This window comes from Ambystoma mexicanum, chromosome 13 (assembly GCF_040938575.1).
Source record: "Ambystoma mexicanum isolate Mex_15411 chromosome 13, UKY_AmexF1_1, whole genome shotgun sequence".
Classification (NCBI taxonomy): domain Eukaryota; kingdom Metazoa; phylum Chordata; class Amphibia; order Caudata; family Ambystomatidae; genus Ambystoma; species Ambystoma mexicanum.
Window position 1 is genome coordinate 47,708,642 of NC_090938.1, and position 27,083 is coordinate 47,735,724.

At 55.7% G+C, this 27,083-nt stretch overlaps 1 protein-coding gene and 1 long non-coding RNA gene across 2 annotated transcripts in view; one reads left to right on the top strand and one right to left on the bottom strand.

Annotated features, from left to right (window-relative positions):
- LOC138520815 (uncharacterized) overlaps positions 1-27,083 on the bottom strand; it is a 348,850-nt gene that overhangs the window by 233,149 nt on the left and 88,618 nt on the right. The gene's annotated exons all lie outside the window — the stretch shown is intronic.
- The window catches only part of MFSD4A (major facilitator superfamily domain containing 4A), a 339,210-nt gene that overhangs the window by 199,181 nt on the left and 112,946 nt on the right, over positions 1-27,083 (top strand). The window contains exon 6 of the mRNA XM_069633153.1: positions 24,817-24,990. Within this exon, the coding sequence (XP_069489254.1) occupies positions 24,817-24,990 (174 nt within the window). The remainder of the gene's footprint in view (positions 1-24,816; positions 24,991-27,083) is intronic.

Genomic DNA, 27,083 nt, shown 5'->3' on the forward strand with positions numbered 1-27,083 from the left:
CAGGAGAGCGAGGGAGCCCATTTGTGGGGCTGCCTCCCTGGCTCCCTGTCTGTGACTGGCCCGAGGACCTTCTGGGCCTAGCATTATTAGGTGCAGGTAGGTTTTTAGGCCCCCCCATCTCCAAATCCAAAACGGGGGTGACCTTTACCTCTGCCACCTTGGCAGCAGCAGGGGTGCTGTTGGCTTTGGGGTTTTTCTGGGCATTACTTTTGCTATCTACCGGTTTCTGCACCTCATAGATCCGGGTAGCCTGTTCAATGACCCAGTCTAAAGATCTTTTCTCGTGAAAATCCCTCACGAGCTGGGTCATGATATATTTGGGCAAGGCATGGAAAAACGTATTAATAAATTCCCTGCTATCCGTGCGCACCCTTCTTGTGGTCTGTGCAAAAGCACGCTTTAACTCCTGCACAAATTCTTGTGGGGCCTGATCCTCCCCACATTGCAAATTGTAGGCTGCCTTGCGAGCCTCTTGAGGATTTCTGTGAACAGAAAAATGTTTCAAGATGGCCGCCTTATAGGTGGACCATCTTAAATGATTTTGGTCCTCCAGCCCCGCAAAGAAACTGGAGTATTCCGGGGAGAAGGTCCACTTTACATATTGAATACAGCTTTGGCTGTCCTTCAAATGGAAAGTCTCCATCATTTGTTCAAACAACTCTAAGTGCTCCCAAACAGAATACTTAGCGTTCTTATGGTAAGGCGTGATGACGCTCCTGATCGCCTTAATCTGCTTTAAGGGGTCCTTAAGCAAGGCCCTTTTTGCCTTATTGGCCTTTTTGGTTCGGGTAACCCTTGTCCATTCTTCCTCGGACTCAGAGGCACTGCTCCCAGAGGTTCCCATCTGTTCTTCCAGGTTTTCCCGGATTCTGCGAGCCTGGGAATGGCTGGCAGAATGTGGGGACCTGGTCTCCTGTGTCCTGCGCAGTTCAGAGGAGTCTTCAGATTCCTCCTTGCTGCCAGGATTTGATGGGTACCCCCTCCACTGACCTAACTGGGCAGAGGTTTTCAGGATGCCCTTAATGGGCCTACTCTCCTGGGGTTCCCCATTGAACTGTACTGTACTTGGGTGCCCATACCCGGATGCCCACCCCTCCATTCCTGAGTGGTACTGGCCTATGAGCCCCATACTCTTAGCTGGATAGTAATCTGCCATCCCTGCGGCCCTGTGCTCATGTGCGCCAGGGGACATGGGGGTGGTAGAGTCCAGGGACTGGGGGAGATGAAGGCCCCTGGTGTTAGGGCTCCTGAGGTTATGGTCAGGAGTCTCTCTTTCCCAGCGGACCTCATCTCTATCCGCCCCTGCTCCCTGTTGCAATGCAGGAGCCTGCATTTGTGCTTTCAGTTCCTCTGTTAAGGCCTTACTCGACTCTATCAGTTTCTCCTGCATCGCTACCTGTTGCTGGAGCCTATCATTGTGTTGGCAGAGAGCCTCATTCTCTCTCTGTGCTTCCTGGTTGGTCCTGGAGAACTGGGCCAGTCTTTGCTGCAGGAGGGTTACCTCCTGAGCTGTGTCCCTATTGGCCTGCTCCTTTCTTGCTAGAGCATCCTCCACCCTCCTGGTGTGCTCTAGCAAGTTCTGGTGTTCTTTTTGGAGGTCACCCAGTCCCTGGTGGGCCAGGTGATTTTCTTCCATTTTTCTTTTTAAATGGCAGACTTCCTGGCCTAAGGTATCCCTTTCCTGACTAAGAGCCTGCATCTGTGCCGCCAGGTCGTCCCTTTGCCTTTGGAAGGCACCAGCATTCTGGCGCTCCTGATCAAACTCTGCCTGGGCATCCAGGTCTTTCAGAATTAGTTTGTTGCTCTCTGCCTTCACTCTATCTAGGTGGCCTTGCAGGGTGACTACCTGCTCAGCACATACCCTGTTGAAGTCCAGTTGTTGCTCCAGCTTTTTCTGGTTTTGCAGTAGGGAGTACAAACCTTCTTGGTATTCCTTCTGCAAGGCCAGAAATCTGGTATCCTGTTCTACCTTTTCCTGTTGCAGCACATCCATATCCTTCTTTATTTTAATGATGTGCTGCCTACTATCATCTTCTGACTCCTGGCTCCTCTGCAGCCTCTGCTCAGAAGAGACCAGGTCAGATTGGACCTTCTCTAACGCCATCTGTTGCCTATTTGCCAGATTTTGGCTTTCAGCACATCTATCCTGCATGTCTCCCATATATAGGTACAGGTATGCCGCTATCCTGGCAATCTTATTGTGTTCCTCTTTGGCTTTAGGAGCCATATATAGTTCACTCAGGGCCACATGTAAGGGACCCTGATCTCTATATATATCTGACCCTGTTTCAGTGACCTGTTGTGTAATGGCCTGCAACCACGCATCCTGGCCCTGTTCGGTCCATTCACCTCTCACAAATAGCTTATGCAAGAGGTGCTCTCTGGCTATTTTCATGTCTACTAAGGTCGTCATTCTAGAGATTGGTCTCTGTCCTGACTTACAGAAGTTTGTATTTTATTTTTGCAGAACAGAACTTTTCTTGGAGTGTCCCTTTTGAGGAATGCTTCACAGCGTAATGCAGCGTGGTGATCCGACCGGATGTATGTATCCCGTCAGTTAGCACACTGTATTAAGCTGCACAAGTGGTAAATCTAACCCAACGTCTCGGCTCGAGCCCCCAATTTGTAAGAGGATTCAATTCAGCACTACAGCTAAGTTAACGCCTAGTCTAGAATACTGAATGAAAACCCTTATTGATATATCTTTAGGTCCAGTTCATGCGTTCTGGATGACTACCCCTATATAACACCCCTCTCTTGGAATCCCCCTGACCCCACTGAGCCAAGAAGTAGTTCTGTTTTGCAAGTTTAAAAGGTTTATTTGATAAGTTAAAATATATATATATCACACTTTATAATAAATTAATAATTGACTAGCACACTTAATCTGATATGATAAAGATCAACAACGGAGAATCTGGCACTAGCACACTTCTTATAATCACTAATGAGTTGACATGAAATGGATAAGGTAGCACACTGGTAAATAGGAACAAAAGTATAATGTGGTAGAGGATGCTTTATGTAAGCTCAGGTGGATGCAATATTCAATGAATGCAGTATAGAAAATACTCAATATGATTTCAACCAAACAATGTAATCACTTTTCTCTGGCAATCCCCTCCCCCCCTTGATGCAAGGCAAGGAAATGGAAGGAAAACACACAGTTCTCAGAAATGCAATCAATGTAAATCAGTTCACCCCAGCAAGCTTAGGCTACAGAAAACAGATAGGAGTTTTGAAAACACAGGCCCAAATTGCTTTGATATGTGCTGGCAATGAATTAGAAAATATGCTAAAATACTTTTAATTCCCTTTCAGAGGTTCAGGGTGAGTGGTATCTGGTTAATATTAGTCCAGGCTCACACTAGCAATGATGCAGGAATGATTAGCAGGTTAAACGAATTTCTGGCAAGGAAAAGCAAAACTGCTGTCTTTTTACACGTGAAGAAATTTGCAAATCGCGGCAAAATTCGCGGATGCGCCGAGCGCTATTACAGAGGAACCGCATTATGGGGTCCTAGGAAAGCCTAGGATCTCAGCTTCCAAATGAAAGTTATAGCAAGTCTCTAGCCCAAACGGTTGCGGAGATATGACCGATTTACTAGAGGTCGTTTTTGGTTTTTGCAAATTTTAAACGCACACTTTTTCAGCTTTAAAAATGATGGCAGAATAACACAATTGCTAAGCTGCAGTTCTACTTAGGTTAAAATGGATTGAATTATATTATTTTAACTAAGAGATTGGTTCTACACAGTTCTGCTGGGTACTCACACTATATTCTTGAATTAAATGGGCCTCGTCACGGATCTGGTCAGGGTTTTAGACTGGCCTCTGGTCTCTGCACTTCACAGTGATCTGGGTCAGCTCTCCCTGGTTCTCTGGTCTGGGTCTCTAGTTCTGGATAGATTGAAGTCTCTAGTTTGGCTCTCTGGAGGTTTGATGGAGGTAAAGTATGGATTTTTCCGGCAGAGCGTCCCGCTGTAGATGGAATTGAAGGTCCCTATCTGTCCTGACTCTCTGCTTTTATGTGTTTTTGAGAGTGGGTGTGTGTGTTGCATCACTAGACTTGCCCCTCTCACTTGTCATTGGTCCAGCTTTCATTCCTCCCCTTGATTGGGGAATGAACTGTGAGTCAGAGTGATGTCATTTTATGGCTTGCCAAGAGGGCACTCCCTTGTCAGATTGCACACATTCTATATTTGATAATAAAAGACATATTTCACAGTTACACAGTTGCTTGAAATTACATATACATGGTGTGGCTGAATTTAGCCATGTCTCTGTCCAAATCTGCTCTTTCTAGGAGCTTGCATTCAGAGATGGCACATAATGGACTTTTTAACTAATTTTTCAATTTCTGACATGGACCCAACTTTACATACATGTGTGCAGGGAGTAGGGACATTAACTGATGAAGTTTCAGATTTTTAACATGCATACATTTAGAGTAATATCCACTTTTCCGCTAAAACCCCCCTGAACATGCCACTGGGTCGAAAAACCTCTTAAAATGTGGGCAGAAAAATCACAAGAATTATGGTATCATTTATAAAATTTTCACATGTCCGCACCATGAGTTATTAATCTTTTTCTAAACAATATTCTGGCTACAAAGGGGTGTGGTTTTCTCTCAGCACAAGGTAGAAATACTGGTTAATCCAGTTCTGCCAAGCCAGCTTGCTCTCACAGGCAGTGCCCCTCCCAGCTCCTGCCAAGAGGAAGCTACATTTTACGACTGCGTAATAAAACCTTTGCCTGAGTGAAGAGGGCTTTGTTCACTCTCCTGCAGAGCACAGGTAATTCAATTATCAGATAGATGGCATATCCTTAGTGTGGGCAGCAAAAGGAAGGTTGGCCTGGGAACACAGTGGTGACTCAAGTTTCACTCCTGATGGGGGTAGTTGCCAGGCAGAATCAAGTTCCTTAAGCCAGACTTTCAGCTACTGTCATGTTATATGTTGCTTTTTAAATTAACTTGCAATTTTACACATGCAGCTAGGATGCTGATTCTAAGTGCAAAACTATGACATTTCAACAGTTACAAAGGCATGTGATACCAAACATAGGTCACTCATGTAATCTAAACATTTTCGATTTTAGTGTCTTTAAATCCAGTGCAACTTAAACTGCTGCAATCCACAGCTCAGCCAGTCTTGTTATAAACCTTGTCTTATGATCTTCATTTCCCAGATTTTGTAGGCACACAAAACTCCATTCTACCAAATGTCTGCTGGTGTTCAGTGAATATTTTGCACATATTGCAATGTTTGAAAATAGGCATTTTGACTTGCCTTCAGGGAAACAGAGTGGTTTTAAAACGCCGGCTTTTGAATAGTGGTGAGTACTGGTACTGCACCCATTTTTGGGATTTAAGAAAATGAATTCCCCACAATTCTAGGTTGCATTTGGCAATCAGCATTGCCATTCCCAATGGTTTCAGACTACTGTGCGGGTAGTCCAATGGTGGTTTTAGGCAGTGTCCTTCTGTGCCCATAACATCGGCAAAAATGAGTGGCAGCCTATTCTTCATGCATTTCCCTGTGCATTTTCTGGGAAGCTCTGGCCATCATGATGTTTTCCATGTCAGTACTGCACAGTTTTGAGGTACGGCTCGGATGCATGGGTAAATACATCCCACAGGGTGCTTCCGGAGAAGTGGGTGTCTGTGCTGGGTGAGTTGGGCAGTGCGGGTGCCTCTGCTGGGTGCTTCAGTAGAAGCGGGTGTCTATGCTGGGTGCGTTGGGCAGTGCGGGTGCCTCTGCTGGGTGCTTTGGGAGAATTGGGTGTCTCTGCTGGGTGCGTTGGGCAGTGCGGGTATCTATGCTGTGTGCATTCGGCAGTGTGGGTGCCTCTGCTGGGTGATACAGGAGAAGTGGGTGTCTATGCTGGCTGTGTTGGGTAGTGTGGGTGCCTCTGCTGGGTGATTCAGGAGAAGTGGGTGTCTATGCTGGGTGTCTTGGGCAGTGCGGGTGCCTCTGCTGGGTGCTTCAGGAGAATTGGGTGTCTATGCTGGGTGTGTTGGGCAGTGCGGGTGCCTCTGCTGGGTGCTTCAGGAGAAGTGGGTGTCTATGCTGGGTGTCTTGGGCAGTGCGGGTGCCTCTGCTGGGTGCTTCAGTAGAAATGGGTGTTTATGCTGGGTGCGTTGGGCAGTGTGGCTGCCTCTGCTGGGTGCTTCAGGAGAAGTGGGTGTCTATGCGGGTGCGTTGGGCAGTGCGGGTGCCTCTGCTCGGTGCTTCAGGAGAAGTGGGTGTCTATGCTGTGTGCGTTGGGCAGTGCGGGTGCCTCTGCTCGGTGCTTCAGGAGAAGTGGGTGTCTATGCTGGGTGCGTTGGGGAGTGCGGGTGCTTCTGCTGGGTGCTTCAGGAGAAGTGGGTGTCTATGCTGCCTGCGTTGGGCTGTGCAGGTGCCTCTGCTGGGTGCTTCAGGAGAAGTGGGTGTCTATACTGGCTGCGTTGGGCAGGGCAGGTGCCTCTGCTGGGTGCTTCCGGAGAAGTGGGTGTCTATGTTGGTTGCGTTGAGCAGTGCGGGTGCCTCTGCTGGGTGCTTCAGGAGAAGTGGGTGTCTCTGCTGGCTGCGTTGGGCAGTGCGGGTATCTATGCTGTGTGCGTTCGGCAGTGCGGGTGCCTCTGCTGGGTGATACAGGAGAAGTGGGTGTCTATGCTGGCTGTGTTGGGTAGTGTGGGTGCTTCTGCTGGGTGATTCAGGAGAAGTGGGTGTCTATGCTGGGTGTCTTGGGCAGTGCGGGTGCGTCTGCTGGGTGCTTCAGAAGAATTGGGTGTCTATGCTGGGTGTGTTGGGCAGTGCGGGTGCCTCTGCTGGGTGCTTCAGGAGAAGTGGGTGTCTATGCTGGGTGTCTTGGGTAGTGCGGGTGCCTCTGCTGGGTGCTTCAGGAGAAATGGGTGTTTATGCTGGGTGCGTTGGGCAGTGTGGGTGCCTCTGCTGGGTGCTTCCGGAGAAGTGGGTGTCTATGCTGGGTGCGTTGGGCAGTGAGGGTGCCTCTGCTGAGTGCTTCAGGAGAAGTGGGTGTCTATGCTGGGTGAGTTGGGCAGTGCGGGTGCCTCTGCTGGGTGCTTCGGGAGAAGTAGGTGTCTATGCTGGGAGCGTTGGGCAGTGCGGGTGCCTCTGCTGGGTGCTTCAGGAGAAGTGGGTGTCTATGCTGGATGCGTTGGGCAGTGCGGGTGCCTCTGCGTGGAGCTTCAGGAGAAGTGGTTGTCTATGCTGCATGCGTTGGGCAGTGCGGGTGCCTCTGCTGGGTGCTTCAGGAGAAGTGGGTGTCTATGCTGGGTGTGTTAGGCAGTGCGGGTGCCTCTGGTGGATGCTTCAGGTGAAGTGGGTATCTATGCTGGGTGAGTTGGGCAGTGCTGGTGCCTCTGCTGGGTGCTTCAGGAGAAGTGGGTGTCTATGCTGAGTGCATTGGGCAGTGTGGGTGCCTCTGCTGGGTGATTCAGGAGAAGTGGGTGTCTATGCTGGGTGCGTTGGGCAGTGCGGGTGCCTCTGCTGGGTGCGCCAGGAGAGGAGGGTGTTTATGCTGGGTGCATTTGGCAGTGCGGGTGCCTCTGCTGGGTGCTTCAGGAGAAGTGGGTGTCTATGCTGGGTGCGTTGGGCAGTGCGGGTGCCTCTTCTGGGTGCTTCAGGAGAAGTGGGTGTCTCTGCTGGGTGCGTTGGGCAGTGCTGGTGCCTCTGCTGGGTGCTTCAGGAGAAGTGGGTGTCTGTGCTGGGTGCATTGGACAGTGCTGGTGCATCTGCTGGGTGCTTCCGGAGAAGTGGATGTCTATCCTGGGTGCGTTGGACAGTGGGGGTGCCTCTGCTGGGTGCTTCGGGAGATGTGGGTGTCTCTGCTGGGTGCGTTAGGCAGTGCGGGTGCCTCTGGTGGGTGCTTCAGGAGAAGTGGGTGTCTATGCTGGGTGTGTTGGGCAGTGCGCGTGCCTCTGCTCGGTGCTTCGGGAGAAGTGGGTGTCTATGCTGGGTGTATTGGCCAATGCGGGTGCCTCTGCTGGGTGCTTCAGGAGAAGTGGGTGTCTATGCTGGGTGCGTTGGGCAGTGCGGGTGCCTCTGGTGGCTGCTTCAGGAGAAGTGGGTGTCTATGCTGGGTGCGTTAGGCAGTGTGGGTGCCTCTGCTGGGTGCTTCAGGAGAAGTGGGTGCCTATGGTGGGTGCGTTGGGCAGTGCAGGTGCCTCTGCTGGGTGCTTCAGGAGAAGTGGGTGTCTGTGCTGGGTGCATTGGACAGTGCTGGTGCATCTGCTGGGTGCTTCCGGAGAAGTGGATGTCTATCCTGGGTGCGTTGGACAGTGGGGGTGCCTCTGCTGGGTGCTTCGGGAGATGTGGGTGTCTATTCTGGGTGCATTGGGCAGTGCGGGTGCCTCTGCTGGGTGCTTCAGGAGAAGTGGGTGTCTATGCTGGGTGTGTTGGGCAGTGCGCGTGCCTCTGCTCGGTGCTTCGGGAGAAGTGGGTGTCTATGCTGGGTGTATTGGCCAATGCGGGTGCCTCTGCTGGGTGCTTCAGGAGAAGTGGGTGTCTATGCTGGGTGCGTTGGGCAGTGCGGGTGCCTCTGGTGGCTGCTTCAGGAGAAGTGGGTGTCTATGCTGGGTGCGTTAGGCAGTGTGGGTGCCTCTGCTGGGTGCTTCAGGAGAAGTGGGTGCCTATGGTGGGTGCGTTGGGCAGTGCGGGTGCCTCTGGTGGCTGCTTCAGGAGAAGTGGGTGTCTATGCTGGGTGCGTTAGGCAGTGTGGGTGCCTCTGCTGGGTGCTTCAGGAGAAGTGGGTGTCTGTGCTGGGTGCATTGGACAGTGCTGGTGCATCTGCTGGGTGCTTCCGGAGAAGTGGATGTCTATCCTGGGTGCGTTGGACAGTGGGGGTGCCTCTGCTGGGTGCTTCGGGAGATGTGGGTGTCTATTCTGGGTGCATTGGGCAGTGCGGGTGCCTCTGCTGGGTGCTTCAGGAGAAGTGGGTGTCTATGCTGGGTGTGTTGGGCAGTGCGCGTGCCTCTGCTCGGTGCTTCGGGAGAAGTGGGTGTCTATGCTGGGTGTATTGGCCAATGCGGGTGCCTCTGCTGGGTGCTTCAGGAGAAGTGGGTGTCTATGCTGGGTGCGTTGGGCAGTGCGGGTGCCTCTGGTGGCTGCTTCAGGAGAAGTGGGTGTCTATGCTGGGTGCGTTAGGCAGTGTGGGTGCCTCTGCTGGGTGCTTCAGGAGAAGTGGGTGCCTATGGTGGGTGCGTTGGGCAGTGCGGGTGCCTCTGGTGGCTGCTTCAGGAGAAGTGGGTGTCTATGCTGGGTGCGTTAGGCAGTGTGGGTGCCTCTGCTGGGTGCTTCAGGAGAAGTGGGTGTCTGTGCTGGGTGCATTGGACAGTGCTGGTGCATCTGCTGGGTGCTTCCGGAGAAGTGGATGTCTATCCTGGGTGCGTTGGACAGTGGGGGTGCCTCTGCTGGGTGCTTCGGGAGATGTGGGTGTCTATTCTGGGTGCATTGGGCAGTGCGGGTGCCTCTGCTGGGTGCTTCAGGAGAAGTGGGTGTCTATGCTGGGTGTGTTGGGCAGTGCGCGTGCCTCTGCTCGGTGCTTCGGGAGAAGTGGGTGTCTATGCTGGGTGTATTGGCCAATGCGGGTGCCTCTGCTGGGTGCTTCAGGAGAAGTGGGTGTCTATGCTGGGTGCGTTGGGCAGTGCGGGTGCCTCTGGTGGCTGCTTCAGGAGAAGTGGGTGTCTATGCTGGGTGCGTTAGGCAGTGTGGGTGCCTCTGCTGGGTGCTTCAGGAGAAGTGGGTGCCTATGGTGGGTGCGTTGGGCAGTGCAGGTGCCTCTGCTGGGTGCTTCAGGAGAAGTGGGTGTCTATGCTGGGTGCTTTGGGCAGTGCAGGTTTCTCTGCTGGATGCTTCAGGAGAAGTGTGTTTCTATGCTGCGTACGTTGGGCAGTGCGGGTGCCTCAGCTGGGTGCTTCAGTGGGATGATGTGAAGTGCGTATGACAATGTTGGGTGCTTTGAGAGGAGCAGTTACCCCAGATGGGTGCCCTTAGGGGGAGCAGTTGCCCCCGCTGGGTGCCTCGGGAGGAGTTGGTGTCTATGCTGGGTGCGTTGGGCAGTGCGGGTGCCTCTGCTGGGTACCTCAGGAGGAATTGTGTGTCTATGCTGGGTGCATTAGGCAGTGCGGGTTCCTCTGCTGGGTGCTTCAGGAGAAGTGGGTTTCTATGCTTGGTGCGTTGGGCAGTGCGGGTTCCTCTGCTGGGTGCTTCAGGAGAAGTGGGTGTCTATGCTGGATGCATTGGGCAGTGCGGGTGCCTCTGCGTGGTGCTTCAGGAGAAGTGGGTGTCTATGCTGGGTGCATTGGGCAGTGCGGGTGCCTCTGCTGGGTGCTTCAGGAGAAGTGGGTGTCTATGCTGGGTGTGTTAGGCAGTGCGGGTGCCTCTGGTGGATGCTTCAGGAGAAATGGGTGTCTATGCTGGGTGCATTAGGCAGTGCGGGTGCCTCTGCTGGGTGCTTCAGTAGAAGTGGGTGTCTATGCTGGGTGCATTGGGCAGTGCGGGTGCCTCTTCTGGGTGCTTTGCGAGAAGTGGGTGACTCTGCTGGGTGTGTTAGGCAGTGCGGGTGCCTCTGGTGGATGCTTCAGGAGAAGTGGTTGTCTATGCTGGGTGCATTGGGCAGTGCGGGTGCCTCTGCAGGGTGCTTTAGGAGAAGTGGTTGTCTATCCTGGGTGCATTGGGCAGTGCGGGTGCCTCTGCTGGGTGCTTCAGGAGAAGTGGGTGTCCATGCTGGGTGCGTTAGGCAGAGCGGGTGCCTCTGGTGGCTGCTTCAGGAGAAGTGGGTGTCTATGCTGGGTGCATTAGGCAGTGCGGGTGCCTTTGCTGGGTGCTTCAGGAGAAGTGGGTGTCTATGCTGGGTGTGTTAGGCAGTGCGGGTGCCTCTGGTGGATGCTTCAGGAGAAGTGGGTGTCTATGCTGTGTAAGTTGGGCAGTGCTGGTCCCTCTGCTGGGTGCTTCAGGAGAAGTGGGTGTCTATGCTGGGTGCATTGGGCAGTGCGGGTGCCTCTGCTGGGTGCTTCAGTAGAAGCGGGTGTCTATGCTGGGTGCGTTGGGCAGTGCGGGTGCCTCTGCTGGGTGCTTTGGGAGAATTGGGTGTCTCTGCTGGGTGCGTTGGGCAGTGCGGGTATCTATGCTGTGTGCATTCGGCAGTGTGGGTGCCTCTGCTGGGTGATACAGGAGAAGTGGGTGTCTATGCTGGCTGTGTTGGGTAGTGTGGGTGCCTCTGCTGGGTGATTCAGGAGAAGTGGGTGTCTATGCTGGGTGTCTTGGGCAGTGCGGGTGCCTCTGCTGGGTGCTTCAGGAGAATTGGGTGTCTATGCTGGGTGTGTTGGGCAGTGCGGGTGCCTCTGCTGGGTGCTTCAGGAGAAGTGGGTGTCTATGCTGGGTGTCTTGGGCAGTGCGGGTGCCTCTGCTGGGTGCTTCAGTAGAAATGGGTGTTTATGCTGGGTGCGTTGGGCAGTGTGGCTGCCTCTGCTGGGTGCTTCAGGAGAAGTGGGTGTCTATGCGGGTGCGTTGGGCAGTGCGGGTGCCTCTGCTCGGTGCTTCAGGAGAAGTGGGTGTCTATGCTGTGTGCGTTGGGCAGTGCGGGTGCCTCTGCTCGGTGCTTCAGGAGAAGTGGGTGTCTATGCTGGGTGCGTTGGGGAGTGCGGGTGCTTCTGCTGGGTGCTTCAGGAGAAGTGGGTGTCTATGCTGCCTGCGTTGGGCTGTGCAGGTGCCTCTGCTGGGTGCTTCAGGAGAAGTGGGTGTCTATACTGGCTGCGTTGGGCAGGGCAGGTGCCTCTGCTGGGTGCTTCCGGAGAAGTGGGTGTCTATGTTGGTTGCGTTGAGCAGTGCGGGTGCCTCTGCTGGGTGCTTCAGGAGAAGTGGGTGTCTCTGCTGGCTGCGTTGGGCAGTGCGGGTATCTATGCTGTGTGCGTTCGGCAGTGCGGGTGCCTCTGCTGGGTGATACAGGAGAAGTGGGTGTCTATGCTGGCTGTGTTGGGTAGTGTGGGTGCTTCTGCTGGGTGATTCAGGAGAAGTGGGTGTCTATGCTGGGTGTCTTGGGCAGTGCGGGTGCCTCTGCTGGGTGCTTCAGAAGAATTGGGTGTCTATGCTGGGTGTGTTGGGCAGTGCGGGTGCCTCTGCTGGGTGCTTCAGGAGAAGTGGGTGTCTATGCTGGGTGTCTTGGGTAGTGCGGGTGCCTCTGCTGGGTGCTTCAGGAGAAATGGGTGTTTATGCTGGGTGCGTTGGGCAGTGTGGGTGCCTCTGCTGGGTGCTTCCGGAGAAGTGGGTGTCTATGCTGGGTGCGTTGGGCAGTGAGGGTGCCTCTGCTGAGTGCTTCAGGAGAAGTGGGTGTCTATGCTGGGTGAGTTGGGCAGTGCGGGTGCCTCTGCTGGGTGCTTCGGGAGAAGTAGGTGTCTATGCTGGGAGCGTTGGGCAGTGCGGGTGCCTCTGCTGGGTGCTTCAGGAGAAGTGGGTGTCTATGCTGGATGCGTTGGGCAGTGCGGGTGCCTCTGCGTGGAGCTTCAGGAGAAGTGGTTGTCTATGCTGCATGCGTTGGGCAGTGCGGGTGCCTCTGCTGGGTGCTTCAGGAGAAGTGGGTGTCTATGCTGGGTGTGTTAGGCAGTGCGGGTGCCTCTGGTGGATGCTTCAGGTGAAGTGGGTATCTATGCTGGGTGAGTTGGGCAGTGCTGGTGCCTCTGCTGGGTGCTTCAGGAGAAGTGGGTGTCTATGCTGAGTGCATTGGGCAGTGTGGGTGCCTCTGCTGGGTGATTCAGGAGAAGTGGGTGTCTATGCTGGGTGCGTTGGGCAGTGCGGGTGCCTCTGCTGGGTGCGCCAGGAGAGGAGGGTGTTTATGCTGGGTGCATTTGGCAGTGCGGGTGCCTCTGCTGGGTGCTTCAGGAGAAGTGGGTGTCTATGCTGGGTGCGTTGGGCAGTGCGGGTGCCTCTTCTGGGTGCTTCAGGAGAAGTGGGTGTCTCTGCTGGGTGCGTTGGGCAGTGCTGGTGCCTCTGCTGGGTGCTTCAGGAGAAGTGGGTGTCTGTGCTGGGTGCATTGGACAGTGCTGGTGCATCTGCTGGGTGCTTCCGGAGAAGTGGATGTCTATCCTGGGTGCGTTGGACAGTGGGGGTGCCTCTGCTGGGTGCTTCGGGAGATGTGGGTGTCTCTGCTGGGTGCGTTAGGCAGTGCGGGTGCCTCTGGTGGGTGCTTCAGGAGAAGTGGGTGTCTATGCTGGGTGTGTTGGGCAGTGCGCGTGCCTCTGCTCGGTGCTTCGGGAGAAGTGGGTGTCTATGCTGGGTGTATTGGCCAATGCGGGTGCCTCTGCTGGGTGCTTCAGGAGAAGTGGGTGTCTATGCTGGGTGCGTTGGGCAGTGCGGGTGCCTCTGGTGGCTGCTTCAGGAGAAGTGGGTGTCTATGCTGGGTGCGTTAGGCAGTGTGGGTGCCTCTGCTGGGTGCTTCAGGAGAAGTGGGTGCCTATGGTGGGTGCGTTGGGCAGTGCAGGTGCCTCTGCTGGGTGCTTCAGGAGAAGTGGGTGTCTGTGCTGGGTGCATTGGACAGTGCTGGTGCATCTGCTGGGTGCTTCCGGAGAAGTGGATGTCTATCCTGGGTGCGTTGGACAGTGGGGGTGCCTCTGCTGGGTGCTTCGGGAGATGTGGGTGTCTATTCTGGGTGCATTGGGTAGTGCGGGTGCCTCTGCTGGGTGCTTCGGGAGAAGTGGGTGTCTATGCTGGGTGTATTGGCCAATGCGGGTGCCTCTGCTGGGTGCTTCAGGAGAAGTGGGTGTCTATGCTGGGTGCGTTGGGCAGTGCGGGTGCCTCTGGTGGCTGCTTCAGGAGAAGTGGGTGTCTATGCTGGGTGCGTTAGGCAGTGTGGGTGCCTCTGCTGGGTGCTTCAGGAGAAGTGGGTGCCTATGGTGGGTGCGTTGGGCAGTGCGGGTGCCTCTGGTGGCTGCTTCAGGAGAAGTGGGTGTCTATGCTGGGTGCGTTAGGCAGTGTGGGTGCCTCTGCTGGGTGCTTCAGGAGAAGTGGGTGCCTATGGTGGGTGCGTTGGGCAGTGCAGGTGCCTCTGCTGGGTGCTTCAGGAGAAGTGGGTGTCTGTGCTGGGTGCATTGGACAGTGCTGGTGCATCTGCTGGGTGCTTCCGGAGAAGTGGATGTCTATCCTGGGTGCGTTGGACAGTGGGGGTGCCTCTGCTGGGTGCTTCGGGAGATGTGTGTGTCTATTCTGGGTGCATTGGGCAGTGCGGGTGCCTCTGCTGGGTGCTTCAGGAGAAGTGGGTGTCTATGCTGGGTGTGTTGGGCAGTGCGCGTGCCTCTGCTCGGTGCTTCGGTAGAAGTGGGTGTCTATGCTGGGTGTATTGGCCAATGCGGGTGCCTCTGCTGGGTGCTTCAGGAGAAGTGGGTGTCTATGCTGGGTGCGTTGGGCAGTGCGGGTGCCTCTGGTGGCTGCTTCAGGAGAAGTGGGTGTCTATGCTGGGTGCGTTAGGCAGTGTGGGTGCCTCTGCTGGGTGCTTCAGGAGAAGTGGGTGCCTATGGTGGGTGCGTTGGGCAGTGCAGGTGCCTCTGCTGGGTGCTTCAGGAGAAGTGGGTGTCTATGCTGGGTGCTTTGGGCAGTGCAGGTTCCTCTGCTGGATGCTTCAGGAGAAGTGTGTTTCTATGCTGCGTACGTTGGGCAGTGCGGGTGCCTCAGCTGGGTGCTTCAGTGGGATGATGTGAAGTGCGTATGACAATGTTGGGTGCTTTGAGAGGAGCAGTTACCCCAGATGGGTGCCCTTAGGGGGAGCAGTTGCCCCCGCTGGGTGCCTCGGGAGGAGTTGGTGTCTATGCTGGGTGCGTTGGGCAGTGCGGGTGCCTCTGCTGGGCGATACAGGAGAAGTGGTTGTCTATGCTCGCTGCGTTGGGCAGTGCGGGTTCCTCTGCTGGGTGCTTCAGGAGAAGTGGGTGTCTATGCTGGATGCATTGGGCAGTGCGGGTGCCTCTGCGTGGTGCTTCAGGAGAAGTGGGTGTCTATGCTGGGTGCATTGGGCAGTGCGGGTGCCTCTGCTGGGTGCTTCAGGAGAAGTGGGTGTCTATGCTGGGTGTGTTAGGCAGTGCGGGTGCCTCTGGTGGATGCTTCAGGAGAAGTGGGTGTCTATGCTGGGTGCATTAGGCAGTGCGGGTGCCTCTGCTGGGTGCTTCAGTAGAAGTGGGTGTCTATGCTGGGTGCATTAGGCAGTGCGGGTGCCTCTTCTGGGTGCTTTGCGAGAAGTGGGTGACTCTGCTGGGTGTGTTAGGCAGTGCGGGTGCCTCTGGTGGATGCTTCAGGAGAAGTGGTTGTCTATGCTGGGTGCATTGGGCAGTGCGGGTGCCTCTGCAGGGTGCTTTAGGAGAAGTGGTTGTCTATCCTGGGTGCATTGGGCAGTGCGGGTGCCTCTGCTGGGTGCTTCAGGAGAAGTGGGTGTCCATGCTGGGTGCGTTAGGCAGAGCGGGTGCCTCTGGTGGCTGCTTCAGGAGAAGTGGGTGTCTATGCTGGGTGCATTAGGCAGTGCGGGTGCCTTTGCTGGGTGCTTCAGGAGAAGTGGGTGTCTATGCTGGGTGTGTTAGGCAGTGCGGGTGCCTCTGGTGGATGCTTCAGGAGAAGTGGGTGTCTATGCTGGGTAAGTTGGGCAGTGCTGGTCCCTCTGCTGGGTGCTTCAGGAGAAGTGGGTGTCTATGCTGGGTGCATTGGGCAGTGCGGGTGCCTCTGCTGGGTGCTTCAGGAGAAGTGGGTGTCTATGCTGGGTGCGTTGGGCAGTGTGGGTGCCTCTGATGGGTGCTTCAGGAGAGGTGGGTGTCTATGCTGGCTGTGTTGGGCAGTGTGGGTGCCTCTGCTGGGTGATTCAGGAGAAGCGGGTGTCTATGCTGGGTGTCTTGGGCAGTGCGGGTGCCTCTGCTGGGTGCCTCAGGAGAAGTGGGTGTCTATGCTGGGTGCATTGGGCAGTGCGGGTGCCTCTGCTGGGTGCTTCAGGAGAAGTGGGTGTCTATGCTGGCTGTGTTGGACAGTGTGGGTGCCTATGCTGGGTGAGTCAGGAGAAGTGGGTGTCTATGCTGGGTGTCTTGGGCAGTGCGGGTGCCTCTGCTGAGTGCTTCAGGAGAATTGGGTGTCTATCCTGGGTGTGTTGGGCAGTGCGGGTGCCTCTGCTGGGTGCTTCAGGAGAAGTGGGTGTCTATGCTGGGTGCGTTGGGCAGTGTGAGTGCCTCTGCTGGGTGCTTTAGGAGAAGTGGGTGTCTATGCTGGGTGCGTTGGGCAGTGCGGGTGCCTCTGCTGGGTGCTTTGGGAGAAGTGGGTGACTCTGCTGGGTGCGTTAGGCAGTGCGGGTGCCTCTGGTGGATGCTTCAGGAGAAGTGGTTGTCTATGCTGGGTGCATTGGGCAGTGCGGGTGCCTCTGCAGGGTGCTTCAGGAGAAGTGGGTGTCCATGCTGGGTGCGTTAGGCAGAGCGGGTGCCTTTGCTGGGTGCTTCAGGAGAAGTGGGTGTCTATGCTGGGTTTGTTAGGCAGTGCGGGTGCCTCTGGTGGATGCTTCAGGAGAAGTGGGTGTCTATGCTGGGTAAGTTGGGCAGTGCTGGTCCCTCTGCTGGGTGCTTCAGGAGAAGTGGGTGTCTATGCTGGGTGCATTGGGCAGTGCGGGTGCCTCTGCTGGGTGCTTCAGGAGAAGTGGGTGTCTATGCTGTGTGCGTTGGGCAGTGTGGGTGCCTCTGATGGGTGCTTCAGGAGAGGTGGGTGTCTATGCTGGCTGTGTTGGGCAGTGTGGGTGCCTCTGCTGGGTGATTCAGGAGAAGCGGGTGTCTATGCTGGGTGTCTTGGGCAGTGCGGGTGCCTCTGCTGGGTGCTTCAAGAGAAGTGGGTGTCTATGCTGGGTGCATTGGGCAGTGCGGGTGCCTCTGCTGGGTGCTTCAAGAGAAGTGGGTGTCTATGCTGGGTGCATTGGGCAGTGCGGGTGCCTCTGCTGGGTGCTTCAGGAGAAGTGGGTGTCTATGCTGGCTGTGTTGGGCAGTGTGGGTGCCTATGCTGGGTGAGTCAGGAGAAGTGGGTGTCTATGCTGGGTGTCTTGGGCAGTGCGGGTGCCTCTGCTGAGTGCTTCAGGAGAATTGGGTGTCTATGCTGGGTGTGTTGGGCAGTGCGGGTGCCTCTGCTGGGTGCTTCAGGAGAAGTGGGTGTCTATGCTGGGTGCGTTGGGCAGTGTGGGTGCCTCTGCTGGGTGCTTTAGGAGAAGTGGGTGTCTATGCTGGGTGCGTTGGGCAGTGCGGGTGCCTCTGCTGGGTGCTTTGGGAGAAGTGGGTGACTCTGCTGGGTGCATTAGGCAGTGCGGGTGCCTCTGGTGGATGCTTCAGGAGAAGTGGGTGTCTATGCTGGGTGCATTGGGCAGTGCCGGTGCCTCTGCTGGGTGCTTCAGGAGAAGTGGGTGTCTATGCTGGGTGCGTTGGGCAGTGTGGGTGCCTCTCCTGGGTGCTTGAGGAGAGGTGGGTGTCTATGCTGGGTGCATTGGGCAGTGCGGGTGCCTCTGCTGGGTGCTTCAGGAGAAGTGGGTATCTATGCTGGGTGCGTTGGGCAGTGCGGGTGCCTCTTCTGGGTGCTTCAAGAGACGTGGGTGTCTCTGCTGGGTGCGTTGGGCAGTACTGGTGCCTCTGCTGGGTGCTTCAGGAGAAGTGGGTGTCTGTGCTGGGTGCATTGGACAGTGCTGGTGCCTCTGTTGGGTGCTTCCGGAGAAGTGGATGTCTATCCTGGGTGCGTTGGGCAGTGCGGGTGCCTCTGCTGGGTGCTTCGGGAGAAGTGGGTGTCTCTGCTGGGTGCGTTAGGCAGTGCGGGGGCCTCTGGTGGATGCTTTAGGAGAAGTGGGTGTCTATTCCGGGTTCATTGGGCAGTGCGGGTGCCTCTGCTTGGTGCTTCAGGAGAAGTGGGTGTCTATGCTGGGTGTGTTGGGCAGTGCGCGTGCCTCTGCTTGGTGCTTCAGGAGAAGTGGGTGTCTATGCTGGGTGCATTGGGCAGTGCGGGTGCCTCTGCTGGGTGCTTCAGGAGAAGTGGGTGTCTATGCTGGGTGCGTTGGGCAGTGCGGGTGCCTCTGTTGGCTGCTTCAGGAGAAGTGGGTGTCTATGCTGGGAGCGCTAGGCAGTGCGGGTGCCTCTGCTGGATGCTTCAGGAGAAGTGGGTGTCTATGCTGGGTGCGTTGGACAGTACGGGTGCCTCTGCTGGGTGCTTCAGGGGAAGTGGGTGTCTATGCTGGGTGCGTTGGGCAGTGCAGGTTCCTCTGCTGGATGCTTCAGGAGAAGTGTGTTTCTATGCTGCGTACGTTGGGCAGTGCGGGTGCCTCAGCTGGGTGCTTCAGTGGGATGATGTGAAGTGCGTATGACAATGTTGGGTGCTTTGAGAGGAGCAGTTACCCCAGATGGGTGCCCTTAGGGGGAGCAGTTGCCCCCGCTGGGTGCCTCGGGAGGAGTTGGTGTCTATGCTGGGTGCGTTGGGCAGTGCGGGTGCCTCTGCTGGGCGATACAGGAGAAGTGGTTGTCTATGCTCGCTGCATTGGGCAGTGCGGGTGCCTTTGCTGGGTACCTCAGGAGGAATTGGTGTCTATGGTGGGTGCGTTGGGCAGTGCGGCCTCCTCTGCTGGATGCTTCAGGAGAAGTGTGTGTCTATGCTGGGTGCGTTAGGCAGTGCGGGTTCCTCTGCTGGGTGCTTCAGGAGAAGTGTGTTTCTATGCTTGGTGCGTTGGGCAGTGCGGGGGCCTGTGCTGGGTGCTTCAGGAGAAGTATGTGTCTATGCTGGCTGCGTTGGGCAGTGCGGGTTCCTCTGCTGGGTGCTTCAGGAGAAGTGGGTGTCTATGCTGGATGCATTGGGCAGTGCGGGTGCCTCTGCGTGATGCTTCAGGAGAAGTGGGTGTCTATGCTGGGTGCATTGGGCAGTGCGGGTGCCTCTGCTGGGTGCTTCAGGAGAAGTGGGTGTCTATGCTGGGTGTGTTAGGCAGTGCGGGTGCCTCTGGTGGATGCTTCAGGAGAAGTGGGTGTCTATGCTGGGTGCATTAGGCAGTGCGGGTGCCTCTGCTGGGTGCTTCAGTAGAAGTGGGTGTCTATGCTGGGTGCATTGGGCAGTGCGGGTGCCTCTTCTGGGTGCTTTGCGAGAAGTGGGTGACTCTGCTGGGTGTGTTAGGCAGTGCGGGTGCCTCTGGTGGATGCTTCAGGAGAAGTGGTTGTCTATGCTGGGTGCATTGGGCAGTGCGGGTGCCTCTGCAGGGTGCTTTAGGAGAAGTGGTTGTCTATCCTGGGTGCATTGGGCAGTGCGGGTGCCTTTGCTGGGTGCTTCAGGAGAAGTGGGTGTCTATGCTGGGTGTGTTAGGCAGTGCGGGTGCCTCTGGTGGATGCTTCAGGAGAAGTGGGTGTCTATGCTGGGTAAGTTGGGCAGTGCTGGTCCCTCTGCTGGGTGCTTCAGGAGAAGTGGGTGTCTATGCTGGGTGCATTGGGCAGTGCGGGTGCCTCTGCTGGGTGCTTCAGGAGAAGTGGGTGTCTATGCTGGGTGCGTTGGGCAGTGTGGGTGCCTCTGATGGGTGCTTCAGGAGAGGTGGGTGTCTATGCTGGCTCTGTTGGGCAGTGTGGGTGCCTCTGCTGGGTGATTCAGGAGAAGCGGGTGTCTATGCTGGGTGTCTTGGGCAGTGCGGGTGCCTCTGCTGGGTGCTTCAGGAGAAGTGGGTGTCTATGCTGGGTGCATTGGGCAGTGCGGGTGCCTCTGCTGGGTGCTTCAGGAGATGTGGGTGTCTATGCTGGCTGTGTTGGGCAGTGTGGGTGCCTATGCTGGGTGAGTCAGGAGAAGTGGGTGTCTATGCTGGGTGTCTTGGGCAGTGCGGGTGCCTCTGCTGAGTGCTTCAGGAGAATTGGGTGTCTATGCTGGGTGTGTTGGGCAGTGCGGGTGCCTCTGCTGGGTGCTTCAGGAGAAGTGGGTGTCTATGCTGGGTGCGTTGGGCAGTGTGGGTGCCTCTGCTGGGTGCTTTAGGAGAAGTGGGTGTCTATGCTGGGTGCGTTGGGCAGTGCGGGTGCCTCTGCTGGGTGCTTTGGGAGAAGTGGGTGACTCTGCTGGGTGCGTTAGGCAGTGCGGGTGCCTCTGGTGGATGCTTCAGGAGAAGTGGGTGTCTATGCTGGGTGCATTGGGCAGTGCCGGTGCCTCTGCTGGGTGCTTCAGGAGAAGTGGATGTCTATGCTGGGTGCGTTGGGCAGTGTGGGTGCCTCTGCTGGGTGCTTGAGGAGAGGTGGGTGTCTATGCTGGGTGCATTAGGCAGTGCGGGTGCCTCTGCTGGGTGCTTCAGTAGAAGTGGGTGTCTATGCTGGGTGCATTGGGCAGTGCGGGTGCCTCTTCTGGGTTCTTTGCGAGAAGTGGGTGACTCTGCTGGGTGTGTTAGGCAGTGCGGGTGCCTCTGGTGGATGCTTCAGGAGAAGTGGTTGTCTATGCTGGGTGCATTGGGCAGTGCGGGTGCCTCTGCAGGGTGCTTTAGGAGAAGTGGTTGTCTATCCTGGGTGCATTGGGCAGTGCGGGTGCCTCTGCTGGGTGCTTCAGGAGAAGTGGGTGTCCATGCTGGGTGCGTTAGGCAGAGCGGGTGCCTCTGGTGGCTGCTTCAGGAGAAGTGGGTGTCTATGCTGGGTGCATTAGGCAGTGCGGGTGCCTTTGCTGGGTGCTTCAGGAGAAGTGGGTGTCTATGCTGGGTTTGTTAGGCAGTGCGGGTGCCTCTGCTGGGTGCTTCAGGAGAAGTGGGTGTCTATGCTGGGTGCATTGGGCAGTGCGGGTGCCTCTGCTGGGTGCTTCAGGAGAAGTGGGTGTCTATGCTGGGTGCGTTGGGCAGTGTGGGTGCCTCTGCTGGGTGCTTCAGGAGAGGTGGGTGTCTATGCTGGCTGTGTTGGGCAGTGTGGGTGCCTCTGCTGGGTGATTCAGGAGAAGCGGGTGTCTATGCTGGGTGTCTTGGGCAGTGCGGGTGCCTCTGCTGGGTGCTTCAGGAGAAGTGGGTGTCTATGCTGGGTGCATTGGGCAGTGCGGGTGCCTCTGCTGGGTGCTTCAGGAGAAGTGGGTGTCTATGCTGGCTGTGTTGGGCAGTGTGGGTGCCTATGCTGGGTGAGTCAGGAGAAGTGGGTGTCTATGCTGGGTGTCTTGGGCAGTGCGGGTGCCTCTGCTGAGTGCTTCAGGAGAATTGGGTGTCTATGCTGGGTGCGTTGGGCAGTGTGGGTGCCTCTGCTGGGTGCTTTAGGAGAAGTGGGTGTCTATGCTGGGTGCGTTGGGCAGTGCGGGTGCCTCTGCTGGGTGCTTTGGGAGAAGTGGGTGACTCTGCTGGGTGCGTTAGGCAGTGCGGGTGCCTCTGGTGGATGATTCAGGAGAAGTGGGTGTCTATGCTGGGTGCATTGGGCAGTGCCGGTGCCTCTGCTGGGTGCTTCAGGAGAAGTGGGTGTCTATGCTGGGTGCGATGGGCAGTGTGGGTGCGTCTGCTGGGTGCTTGAGGAGAGGTGGGTGTCTATGCTGGGTTCATTGGGCAGTGCGGGTGCCTCTGCTGGGTGCTTCAGGAGAAGTGGGTGTCTATGCTGGGTGCGTTGGGCAGTGCGGGTGCCTCTTCTGGGTGCTTCAAGAGACGTGGGTGTCTCTGCTGGGTGCGTTGGGCAGTACTGGTGCCTCTGCTGGGTGCTTCAGGAGAAGTGGGTGTCTGTGCTGGGTGCATTGGACAGTGCTGGTGCCTCTGTTGGGTGCTTCCGGAGAAGTGGATGTCTATCCTGGGTGCGTTGGGCAGTGCGGGTGCCTCTGCTGGGTGCTTCGGGAGAAGTGGGTGTCTCTGCTGGATGCGTTAGGCAGTGCGGGGGCCTCTGGTGGATGCTTTAGGAGAAGGGGGTGTCTATTCCAGGTTCATTGGGCAGTGCAGGTGCCTCTGCTGGGTGCTTCAGGAGAAGTGGGTGTCTATGCTGGGTGTGTTGGGCAGTGCGCGTGCCTCTGCTTGGTGCTTCGGGAGAAGTGGGTGTCTATGCTGGGTGCATTGGGCAGTGCGGGTGCCTCTGCTGGGTGCTTCAGGAGAAGTGGGTGTCTATGCTGGGTGCGTTGGGCAGTGCGGGTGCCTCTGTTGGCTGCTTCAGGAGAAGTGGGTGTCTATGCTGGGAGCGCTAGGCAGTGCGGGTGCCTCTGCTGGATGCTTCAGGAGAAGTGGGTGTCTATGCTGGGTGCGTTGGACAGTACGGGTGCCTCTGCTGGGTGCTTCAGGGGAAGTGTGTGTCTATGCTGGTTGTGTTGGACAGTGCGGGTGCCTCTGCTAGGTGTTTCAGGAGAAGTGGGTGTCTATGCTGGCTGCGTTGGGCAGTGCGGGTGTCTATGCTGTGTGCGTTGGGCAGTGCGGGTGCCTCTGCTGGATGATACAGGAGAAGTGGTTGTCTATGCTGGGTGTCTTGGGCAGTGCGGGTGCCTCTGCTGGGTGCTTCAGGAGAAGTGGGTGTCTATGCTGGGTGCGTTGGGCAGTGTGGGTTCCTCTGCTGGGTGCTTCAGGAGACGTGGGTGTCTATGCTGGGTGCGTTGGGCAGTGCGGGTGCCTCTGCTCGGTGCTTCAGGAGAAGTGGGTGTCTATTCTGGGTGCGTTGAGCAGTGCCGGTGCCTCTGCTCGGTGCTTCAGGAGAAGTGGGTGTCTATGCTGGGAGCATTGGGCAGTGCGGGTGCTTCTGCTGGGTTCTTCAGGAGAAGTGGGTGTCTATGCTGCCTGCGTTGGCCTGTGCGGGTGCCTCTGCTGGGTGCTTCAGGTGAAATGGGTGTCTATGCTGGCTGCGTTGGGCAGGGTGGGTGCCTCTGCTGGGTGCTTCTGGAGAAGTGGGTGTCTATGCTGCGTGCGTTGGGCAGTGAGGGTGCCTCTGCTGAGTGCTTCAGGAGAAGTGGTTGTCTATGCTGGGTGTGTTGGGCAGTGCGGGTGCCTCTGCTGGGTGATTCGGGAGAAGTGGGTGTCTATGCTGGGTGCGTTGGGCAGTGCGGGTGCCTCTGCTGGGTGCTTCAGGAGAAGTAGGTGTCTATGATGGCTGCGTTGGGCAGTGCGGGTGCCTCTGCTGGGTGCTTCAGGAGGAGTGGGTGTCTATGCTGGCTGCGTTGGGCAGTGCGGGTGCCTCTGCTGGGTGCTTCAGGAGAAGTGGGTGTGTATAGTGGGTGCGTTGGGCAGTATGGGTGCCTATGCTGGGTGCTTCAGGAGAAGTGGGTGTATATGCTGGTTGCGTTGGGCAGTGCGGGTGCCTCTGCTGGGTGCTTCAGGAGAAGTGGGTGTTTATGCTGGCTGCGTTGGGCAGTGCGGGTGTCTATGCTGTGTGCGTTGGGCAGTGCGGGTGCCTCTGCTGGGTGATACAGGAGAAGTGAGTGTGTATTCTGGCTGCTTTGGGCTGTGCGGGTGCCACTGCTGGGTGCCTCAAGAGGAGTTGGTGTCTATGCTGGGTGCGTTGGGCTGTGCGGGTGCCTCTGCTCGGTGCTTCAGTGGGAAGATGTGAAGCGCAGATAACAATGTTGGATGCCTCAGGGGGAGCAGGTGCCCCTGCTGGGTAGCTCAGCGGGAGCAGGTCCCCTGCTGGGTGCCTCAGGGGGAGCAGGTGCCCCTGCTGGGTGCTTCAGGAGGAGTGGGTGTCTATGCTTGTTGCGTTGGGCAGTGCGGGTGCCCCTGCTAGGTGCTTCAGGAGAAATGGGTGTCTATGCTGGGTGCGTTGGGCAGCGCGGGTTCCTCTGATGGATGCTTCAGGAGAAGTGGGTGTCTATGCTGGGTGCATTGGCCAGTGCGGGTGCCTCTGCTGGGTGCCTCAGGAGGAGTTGGTGTCTATGCTAGGTGCGTTGGGCAGTGCGGGTCCTCTGCTGGGTTCTTCAGGAGAAGTGGGTTTCTATGCTGGCTGTGTTGGGAAGTGCGGGTGCCTCTGCTGGGTGCTTCAGGGAGAGGATCCAAGTTGAAAGAGAGGCTCATAGGCGGGCAGGAAAGAAGAGGCGAATCAACTCAACTGCCTTCTCCTGGTTAGCAAGACGACAACCAGGAGAGCTGTCCTCCAAGAGACCATGTGCGGGTCTGCCAAAGCCATGGGCACAAGGGGCGCCTGCAAGAGAGCAGCTAAAATCACATGACATAATCCCGGAAGGGGTGTGGGTGCTGCGCTTGAGGGAGCAGCCTGCTGTCGCTCTCACAATGCCTTATAGCCACAGGTTTGCTGAAGGACACAGAGGCTTCCCATGTTCACATCAGTTCCCAGAGCAGAAAGGCGTGTCCGCAGGATTCAATCTACATGAACAAATCAAGAATATGCATTATAAGTCCATAACTCTCACACCTTCCTCCGGTCAAGGAATGCGCATGGGCGGTTCCACATCTGAAAAAGTAAGACACACATTCATTCGTTTTCTGCCCGCCCAGTGACTTACCCAAGACACATGTTCGATGGACACCCTCGTTTTGACTATTTAAATCATTTGATTAATTAATAGGCTTTTGCCTAACCAAACCGTGGCAATGTATTTCACTCTGCACCATGCCTCTCTTTTATTCACGTGCAAAGGCTGGACAAGTGGTTCTTCAGTTCCCTCTATGTTTGTGTGTAGAGTTATTTTAACTTCTGATCTCATCTTACCTTTTACACATACACTATAGTACTGGATATATGTTCCAGTTTCTTTTTTCTACTGCCTTACAATTCAGTGACATTAGCACACATAAGATTTTCCTTTTTGTCAAGCATATTTAATTTCCTATTTGACATATCTTGCCCCCTAATGATTTCTTCAACATTGTACTGTTTGAAAATAGAACACTGTTGCTATTGGCTGCCTGTTTATTAATGAAGGTTGCCTGTATTCCTACGCATAGGGCGAATACTCCGGCTTCATCTACAGTTATGCAGTGCAAGAGCCCCTGTCAATTGTCCACAAGACAGCCGGCTACCTCCCCAGCCTTTTCTGGGGGTTCATCACTCTGGGCCGCCTCATCTCCATCCCCATCTCCTACGTGTTGAGACCCGGCACCATGGTCTTCATCAACCTGGTAAGTCTGCGGGGTGGGGGGGGAACTCGGGGGGGTGGGGAGAGGAATGTTGCGTGGAATCCAACACAAGTCACATGATACCAGCCTTCGATTTCAGGCAGTGCTACCCTATGGAGAGTCCACTTGCTATGTGCAATGTCTCACTCTTTTACATGCTGACAAACGGGACTAACAAACACCACTTGGTCGGGGGTCAGAAGGCGCAATTTGGGGGAGTGGGTGGTGAGTTTCACATTTTGATAAATGAAGATGAGCTTTGGAGGAGCCTTAGAGTCACAGGTCACCCAAGTAGGCAAGCTCTTGATGTCGGACACTATGCTTAGTGCAGCACAGTCACATCATTCTAGGAGCCCGATAGCAGATGGGCAAGCTTGACTCGGCGGCCGGCACACAGACACTGATAGTTCTTTGACCAAGTAGTAATGGTCACACCGCCACTTTGATGCATTTATGTTGGGAGGTGAAAGGCACAACCCTGTCGTAGCTGTGGAAGTATCTCTTTCAGGCTGAATTGGGGCGTCATGTCCATTTTATTGAATGAGGGTTCCTTCCTGGGACTTCCACTCACCTTCCTCATCTCTGTGGCCTGTTTCCATTCTGCTCCAGGGTGACCATCTCAGGCTGGTGCGTCGTTGGTCTCCAATGTCATCTGCGCAAAGTCCTGAGGCTTGCAGAAGGGTTGGCTAACATGCATCTGTAGGTGGCAGGCAGGCAGTACTGAAGCCCTGTGTCTGCTGCTAACTGCAGAAGGGGGTACTCTGACGAATCCAATGGAGTCAACATGGATTCCCCAGTGATACCCTCCTCCCATGTGGCCAGGGGACAGCAGTCACTACCTGATTCTGACCCTAGGGGCAGTTATACGATGGAGGATCACATGGGAGGAGACGAACACCAGGGAGATGTTATGCTTTCATTGGATGAGGCGCAGCATCCCCATTTTCCCATGAGGAAGACCCCCTGTTACCCAGTACCCTAATGACCTGTTCCCCCACCCTTTATGTAGAAATGATCCTCCATATGAAATCATCAAGAAAGACTATCCAAGAGATAGGCATCAGAAACCATTAATAAACCTAAATTCCCACAACCACCGAAATCCTCAGTCAATATCAGCGGACATCATTCCCACAGCCACCTAGGTATTGAGACAAGGAGGATGAAGGAATAGATGCAGCGCAACAGAAACAAAAAGACAAATGAACGTGCTAGTTGTTAGAGAGAAACACCTGTACGCAGGACCTTTAAAATTGTCGCTGACCTGCGAGAAGCAGCTCAGGAGAAGACGTTGCGTCTCTGTGGAAGCTGGTGTGCAGAAGCAAGAACCGGTGTGCAGATACTGGAGGCGAGAGCCAGTGTGGCAGAGCAGAAAAGTTTGACAGCCAAGAAGGAAAGTAATGTGGTGTGAGCGTGACAGGCCGTGGAGATGTCAAGAACCCCAAGAGGGTTCCTGGTCTTACGGCAGCCTACAGAAGCAGTGTTGTCCTTACCAGGAGCCGAGAGGAAACCAGCAAGCAGGAGCAAGTCCATGAGAGAGCCCAGAGAGACGTCACAGGTGCTCAGAATGGGAACGAAGCAGCGACGGTAAGCCGCTTGAAAGCGAGCATGGCTGGAAATGCTACAGAGAGCCGATGAGTCTGTCAGAGGAGAGTGGGTACCCCGGGGCATATTGGCGACCGCGCCAAATGGAATTCGAACTTTGTGAAGCCACAGAAAGTTAATTAATAAGACGATTGCTTGTAAACTAAAAAGGCAGATTGCCAAATTAAACCTCAGTAAGAAGTGAACGCGAGTATGGGGAAAAGCATAGAAGTAGATATACCAAGTCAAGGAAGATATATGCTAGTTGAAAGTAAAAAGGAACTACAATATACAAGAAGTCCTGGGAAGCATATACCAGGGAGTTAAAGTGGAAATGAGAAGTCCTGGCAGGAGAGGATACCAGGCAGTTATGCCTTTCTCTACTCTCCTATCACACCTGATGAGGTCACGAGAGTTGTCCACTCTATGAAGGTCTCCTCCAAACAGGTCTCCCCCTGTTCTTCCAGAACTATTAAGAGCAATATTGGCTCTCTTGCCCCAGCACTTGTTGA